At 62.5% G+C, this 7238-nt stretch overlaps 2 protein-coding genes across 2 annotated transcripts; one reads left to right on the forward strand and one right to left on the reverse strand.

Annotated features, from left to right (window-relative positions):
* Nucleotides 1–44: 44 nt before the first annotated feature.
* Nucleotides 45–4355, forward strand: KMT5C (lysine methyltransferase 5C). The gene is made up of 8 exons (XM_027860082.1): nt 45–224; nt 807–972; nt 1088–1197; nt 1320–1483; nt 1590–1609; nt 1856–1992; nt 2316–2518; nt 2632–4355. The coding sequence occupies exons 1-8, from the start codon at nt 115–117 to the stop codon at nt 3126–3128; spliced, it is 1407 nt and encodes a 468-aa protein (XP_027715883.1). The 5' UTR covers nt 45–114; the 3' UTR covers nt 3129–4355.
* Nucleotides 4356–4781: 426 nt separating this feature from the next.
* LOC114041602 (cytochrome c oxidase subunit 6B2) lies at nt 4782–5496 on the reverse strand. The gene is made up of 3 exons (XM_027860121.1): nt 5302–5496; nt 5000–5100; nt 4782–4910 (listed from the first exon to the last, which is right to left on the reverse strand). The coding sequence occupies exons 1-3, from the start codon at nt 5381–5383 to the stop codon at nt 4857–4859; spliced, it is 237 nt and encodes a 78-aa protein (XP_027715922.1). The 5' UTR covers nt 5384–5496; the 3' UTR covers nt 4782–4856.
* Between the last annotated feature and the right edge of the window lie 1742 nt (nt 5497–7238).

The following is a 7238-nucleotide window of genomic DNA, read 5'->3' on the forward strand; positions in this document are numbered from 1 at the left end:
GGGGGGGGGTGGGCAGCAGCAGTAGGTGCCCTCTCCCCCGGCCTGAGCTCGGTCCTGGGCGCGGCCCTGTCCTCCTGCAGGGCGGGGGAGTAGCAGCATGGTCCAGGCTGTACCATGGGGCCGGAGAGGGTGACAGCCAGGGAGCTGTGTGAGAATGATGACCTCGCCACCAGCCTGGTCCTTGACCCCTACCTGGGCTTCCGCACGCACAAGATGAACGTCAGGTGAGGGGCCCCGCAGCCGCCCCCTCTCCGTGGGTGCGGGGCTCACTCATCGCTGCTGGTTACACATAGGCACCCCGTTAGCCCTCTGGTACACATGAGCAGGCTGAGGCTCCGGGGTTAGGCCGTGGGTGGGTGGCAGGCTGCAGGGATCCTTGGGAGGGGCCCTGTCCCAGGAGCCTTCCAGTGCCTCCCTCTGGTGTCCCAGCTCCCTAGCCTTGGGAAGAAGGGGCTGTGCCCCTCCCCCACATCCGTGAGGTAGTGGAGGGTTTCCATGTTCAGTTGTACAGCAAGGTGGGCCAGTGGGTAGAATGCTGGGCCTGGAGTCAGGAAGACCTGAGTTCAGATCCTGCCGAGGACACTTCTTAACTACGTAAGCCTGGGCCAGGAGGCACTAACCCTTCTCAGCCTCTGTTTCCTCCTGTGTAAAATGGGGATAGCCTGCCAGGTTTTTGGGACGCTCCACAAAAAGGCCCGCTGTTACTGTTACCGCTAATCACGTGAGAGCAGCTGTCCTGGCCGACGCAGGCCAAAAGAAAAGCACTCCCAGGCCTCTGAGATCCCTTTCTGTCCCGTGCCTCGCAGCCCGGTGCCCCCTCTGCGTCGGCAGCACCACCTGCGCTCGGCGCTGGAGACCTTCAGGAGGCAGCGAGACCTGGAGGCCGCCTATCGGGCCCTGACCCTGGGCGGCTGGATGGCCCACTACTTCCAGAGCCGTGGCCCGCAGCAGGAGGCTGCCCTCAAGACCCATGTGAGGGGGAGACCCTCCCCAGCCCTCCGCGTGAGCGGGCTGCTCCCTGTCTGTCCCTCCCCTCCCCCCAGGCCCCTGGTGACCCCCACTCACTCCCTAACTCCCTCTTCCCCAGATCTACCGATACCTTCGAGCCTTCCTGCCTGAAAGCGGATTTGCCATCCTCCCCTGTACCCGCTACTCCCTGGAGACCAATGGGGCCAAGGTCGTGTCTACGCGCTCCTGGTAAGGAAGAGTCAGGCCTGAGGGAGCCTGAGCTGCCGGGGAGCAGGGAGGGGAGGAGGGCCACCCCTGTCCCCAGCCCCCCAGGTAGACTGGCTGCAGGCTGCCCATGCCCTCCGGCCCAGGAAGAAGAACGAGAAGCTGGAGCTGCTAGTGGGATGCATCGCTGAGCTGCGGGAGGCCGACGAGGGCTTGCTCAGGGCCGGCGAGAATGACTTCAGCATCATGTACTCCACGCGGAAACGCAGCGCCCAGCTGTGGCTGGGCCCCGCAGCCTTCATCAACCACGGTGAGGGCTGGCCGCAGGCCGGCGTGGGAGGGGCCGGGGAGGGGGCCCGGGGCCCCCCGGCCTCACTCGCCTTCGTTTCTTCTTTTCTCGTTCCCTGGCGGCCCAGACTGCAGACCCAATTGCAAGGTAGGCTGGAGGAGAGAGATGGGGGGCATGAGAGGGGTGGCTCGAGGCTCTTCTCAGGGAGCAGGATGCATCTCCCGATTCTGCAGCTTCTCAACCAGAAGGACTAAGGCCTAGCGGGGGGACGGGGCAGGAGAACTGAGAACAAGGCCTTTGCCACGCGGGAGGGCCGCCTCTGGATCTGTCCCCTCCGTCCCCCTGCCTGGGGTGCTCTCCAGGGGATGAGAGCTGAGGAGGAGGGGCCCCCAGTTTGTGCCCGCAGACGGGAACGCGGCCTGCGTGAAGGTGCTCCGAGACATCGAGCCCGGGGACGAAGTGACCTGCTTCTATGGGGATGGCTTTTTTGGGGATCGAAATGAGCTTTGTGAGTGCTGCACCTGTGAGAGGTGAGCCTGGCCCGGCCTGGCCTGCGCCGAGCTGCGGGGGGCCCCCTTCTGGGGTGGGGGGAGGGCTCAGCCACCCTGAGCTGCGGCGGGACCCCTTCTGAGAACTGTGGGGGCCCTCTCCTGGGGTGGGGGGAGGGCTCAGCCACCCTGAACCACGGCAGGGCCCCCTCTTGGGATGGGGGGGAGGGCTCAGCCACCTTGAGCCACGGCAGGGCCCCCTCTTGGGATGGGAGAGGTGGGGCTCAGCCATCCTGAGCCGTGGCAGGGCCTCTTCCTACCCGCCCCCCACCCCCAGCATCCTGGCTTTTTTCCCTCACCCTCAGGAAGGGAGAAGGCGCCTTTCGCCTGCGGCCCCGGGACGCGGCAGCCGCCACTCCCAGGACTTGTGAAAAGTATGACCTCAGAGAGACCGAGAGGCGTCTGCAGCGTTACTGGGAGGCCCAAGGGATGCGGCAGGGCCTTGGGCCTCTGGGGGCTCAGCGCTGTTCGCACCTGCGCACTTTGCGCCGCCTGGACCTCCTGTGTGGTGAGCCTCCGCCTGCCCCCGATCTCCTCGGCCTCGTCCCCCCCGGGGGCCCCTCTTTGTCAGCTGGGTGTCCCCGGCTGCCCCCACCAGCGCTTTATGTTTTCTTCCCGCAGCACTCTGCCAGCCCCTGCGCCTGCAGCCTTTTGGTACTCATTTGGACCCCTCTGCCTTGTGGGTACAGTGGCTGCCACGGCCCCACCCTCCCCGCCGCCGCCGTCGCCGCCGCCGTCCCCCCCGCCGTCGGCCGACCCGGCCGGCCCCTCACCCTCGGGTCCCCCGAGTCTCCCTGCACCGGTGGGGGGGCTGTGGTCCCCAGTGCCGCCTTTGCGGGGAGGTCACTGTGGCCTTGAACCCAGTCTCTGCCTCAGCCCCAGCTCGGCCTGCCCCACTGCAAGACTGGCATTGGGCCCGGAGGTACGGCCTTCCCTGCGTGGTTCGAGTGGACCTGAGTGGTGCCAGCCCGCTCCCTACCGCCCCTGCCAGCCTCAGGCCTGCGGGCCCCGAGCCTCCCAAGCGGACCCTGGCCTTCGGCCCTTTCTCTCCGCCTAAACGTCTGCGCCTCGTCGTCAGCCACGGCTCCATCGCCCTAGATGTTAACGGAGGGCACTGAGGGCGGGTTTGGGGGCACCTTTTCTGCCCCCGTCGCTCTGCCTCTGACAGGCTTGAGTTCTCGGGAGGCGGGAGTTGGGGGTATCGGACCCCTTCAGCATCTACCTAGCAGGGAGTCACCTCTCGACCTCCAGAGGGCAGCCTGCCTTAGCAGGGAGCCTTGGTTTTTGCCTCAGGGGGCCGTCTCCTTCCTTCAGCCCTCGGGAGTTGGCGAGGCTGGAGCACAGCCATGGATTTCTTTTCAGCACCCTCCTCTCCTGGGTTGGGGGGTCCCTGTGGGGAGGTGTCCCTGTGATCCTGCCAGGGAGCCAGACCCTCTCTATCTCTCCCTCAGGCCAGAGGGAGAGGGGACCTTGGGGGTGCTAGGCTTTCAGGGCTTCCTTTTCCTTTTCCTTTTCCTCCCAGCCAGGGGCCCCAGGGAATTGGGGTGGGGGGGGGCCTAGATTTCCAGGTGCTGCCTCTCCCTGGCCGGGAATGGTCCCTTGGACCCTGCTTGGGCCACTCCTCCGGCCTGGGGCGCCTTTTGGATTCCTATACCTTTCATTAGGAGCCAGCTCCTTCAATGGAACAGGACTAGCTTTTCCCCAGGGGCAAGGGTCTGGCTTTCTGGGGGCCTTTCCTCTCCTTGCATACCAAGCAGGCCCCAGGCCAAGCCCTGGAGGCTCTGAGGTGGGCAGGAGGGAAGGGTGCAGGTAGCCAGGCCCACTCTTTTGACCCAGCAGGGATAACCTTAGCAAGGGGCCACCCCCTGACCCTAGCCCCCACCATGGGCCAGGGGGCAGAGGGGAGCTATCTGCCTCAGTGGCAGGAAGATAGAGCCTAGGACATATGTGGGGGGTGCCCACATTCCCAAACCCAGCAGGGAGGGATAGGCAAGGATCCCCTCCCCCCAAGCCTCAGGATGGTTTTGACTTTACCTCCCGCCTCAGTGGCACACCGCCCCCCCCTTCTCCAGGGAGGAAAGCCATAAAGAAAGGGGGGGATGGAGGGGGGAGGGGGGTCTTTTGCGGATGGCACTCTTTTCCCCCCTCCACATACATACCCCTCTGGCTCTCAGGGAGGCCACCCCACCTCATCTTTCTCATGGTGCTATAGTTCTGGTGCCTCCTGGGGAGTGAGGGGAAGAGGGGGCCAGCACAGCCTGGGGCCCTGGGCCTCACCACCCCCATCCCAGGGATTGGGGTCACTGGGTGACGGGCAGTTTGCAACTTTTTTTTTTTTTTTTTTGATAAAAGTCCTTCTTGTTAAGTGTGTCTTCTCCGAGGATTTCTTTGGGCTTGGGGGGGGGTGTCCGAGGCTTTCACTCCTCACTTCCACACTGACTGGACACAAGCCAGGCCCTTGTAGGCCGTGGGGGCTGGGAGGGGACGCAGTGAGCACTTGAGGCTTGTGGACAGCTTCTAACCTTCCCTGCCTGGGGGAGCGGGTCTCTGGGCACCCTGGGGTGAGAGCTGGGCCGAGCTCCGGCCTCCTGCCTTGCTGCTGCTGGCCAGAACCTGAGCTGAGCTCTGCTGTGGGAGTTCTGAGGAGACGTTTCTCCCCGCCCCCAACACGCACACACACGCACACACACGCGCACACACACACACACACAACGCGCATCCTTTGTCTTCTGCCTTGCTGGGCCTGGAAAAGAGGACAGCGGCTTTTGGGGGTTGTACAGTGTCACTGTATTCCAGAGGTGCTGACAGGGGGCCCCGGGCCAGGGGATGAGCAGGGAGAGGGTCCATCAGATCTTCCCAGGGAAGGTTCCCTCCTGGATCTGCTCATTCCAGCGCTGCACCTGTGGGAAAGGAGGCAGCCATCCAGAGCCCGATCCCCTCACCTCCCCTGCCCCCTCCCTTCCCCTCCCCTCCCCTCCCCGCTGCTCACCCAGCTAAGAGGGCACAGGGCCTGGAAGACCTTGCGGTAATAGTCGCAGGGGGACGTGTCCTTCCCCTTCTTCCTCATGGTCTTGGTACAGCGGTGAAAATCTGGGAGAAGTGGGGCCAGGCGGTCAAGCCGGCACTCCCCTGCAGCGCACCTCAGGTGGGGGGCCAGCGCTTCCCTGCCCCCTCCTCCCCCCCACCAGCTGGGGGGCCCCAGGCACCCCACTCCCTTCCAGCTTTGGGGTCAACCCGGCTTTCTCTGCCTCCACCCCTCACTGTTGGGGGTCACTCCCCTCCTCCACGAACCCAGGAAGTTCTGGTAACAGTTGCGGGTCTGGTTCTGATTCGGAAAGCGGGGATCGAAGGGCGGGGTTGATGGCCTGTCCATTGCCTTGGTCCTTAAGCCGAGGGGCTGGGGGGGCTGGGGGCCTGGGGAAGAGGCCAGAGCGAGCCACCTGTAAGGGGCAGCCCCGCCCCCAAGGGCAGATCTGCCCCTACTGGGGAGCCCCGCCCCCAACTGATAGCTAGCCCTGCCCTCGCTGGCTGCCCCGCCCCAAAGGGCAGATCTGCCCCTACTGGGAAGCCCCGCCCCCAACTGATAGCTAGCCCTCCCCCGAAGGGCAGATCTGGCCCTACTGGGCAGTCCTCCCCATAACTGATAGCTAGCCCCGCCCTCGCTGGCAGCCCCGCCCCCAACTGATAGGTAGCCACTCCCTCGCCTGGTAGCCTGGAACCCAGCACTGTCCCACCAACCGCCTTTGTGCCGGAGGAGGAAATGAGGTCCTTCGGCCCCCGGCTGCCGCGGTGACCCATACCGTGCCCTGATTGGCTGTGCCGGCCGCAGCCCGGCCAATGGGCTCCCACCGCACGCAGAAGGTTCCCTTCTAGAACTCGAGCCTCCACCACTCTTCTGTTGACCCCATTTCACAGGAGAAGAAGCTGAGGCAGCTGCTGGTGGGAAAAGGGAGGTCCTGGGAAGTCGCAGCACCTGGAGGGGCCAGAGGACCTTAACGGCCAGGGGTCCTCCATCCTGTGCTTGGAGATCTCCACCCCAAGCAGCCCATTGTACTTGGGACCTCGTGAGGAAGAAGAATTAAAGCTGAAGCTGCCTTTTTTCAACCCACCCCCATGCCCATTTACTTCGGGTTCTTCCCTCTGGAATGGAGCCAACAATCTTCAGATTGCTCTCATCTTCCCTGAAGAGCCAGCTCGCAGCTGAGCCCCCTAGGACGTCCGCATCCTGGTGGCCAGAGGGCAACGCCTTCCTCTGCAGGCGCAATCGGTCCCCTTCGTCCCCATCTCTTCCCGCAAGCTGCTCCCTCTGCCATTCTCACTCATCTTCAATCCTCAAAAAAACTCTCACTTGATCCACGTGCCAGGCGCTCTGTTCAGTGCTGAAGACAGAAAGAGAAAGCAAGAATACTTATCTTCAAGTAGCTAACATCCTAAGGGGGTGGCGAAGAGGGGATCCCGTGGACTGGGAGACCTGGCCTCCTTCAGAGCCAGTTGACCAGAAGAGGCTGACGATGAGCGATGAGGGAGGCGACAGCCTGCTGGCGGAGATGGGATCCATTGTGCGTGGAGAGGAACGGGGTTGCTCTCTGGGTGGCATGGGCGAGAAAGGACACTGAGAAGCTGTCACTGTCACTGCGAGGCTGATCAGCGGTACCCAGCGGCGTGATTTCATATGGAGCCGTATTTAATTTCTTCTCTCTCAAGATCTTTTTGGATGCTGACCGTCACCCAGGCTGTTAGCTATCCCTCTCCTTTGTGTTATTTGCAGATTTGATAAGCTGGCCGTTTTTACTTTTATCCAAGCTTCTGGTTAAAAAACAAAAACAAAAAGATTAAGCAGCCCAGAGCTGAGTATGGTGATCAGGGACACTTCCACTGGAAACCCTTCACTGAAGTAAAATTGAAGCATTAATGATGAATCTTTGAGTCCTGCCATCCAATCTCATGGCATTGTTGTCTGATCCCCATCCCTCCAACATCTCCAAGAGAGTAACACGATATCTTATCAGAAACCTTCCTAGAGGGGCAGCTAGGTGGCGCAGTGGCTAGAGCACCAGCCCTGAACTCAGGAGGACCTGAGTTCAAGTCTGGCCTCAGACCAAACACTTGACACCAGCTCTGTGACTCTGGGCAAGTCACTTAACCCCAATTGCCTAAAAAGAAAAGAAACCTTGCTAGAATCCAGGTAAACTTTATCAACACCATTTCCCTCATCTATCTGCTTGATA

This window comes from Vombatus ursinus, unplaced genomic scaffold, assembly GCF_900497805.2.
Source record: "Vombatus ursinus unplaced genomic scaffold, bare-nosed wombat genome assembly UNPS02014175.1, whole genome shotgun sequence".
Classification (NCBI taxonomy): Eukaryota; Metazoa; Chordata; class Mammalia; order Diprotodontia; family Vombatidae; genus Vombatus; species Vombatus ursinus.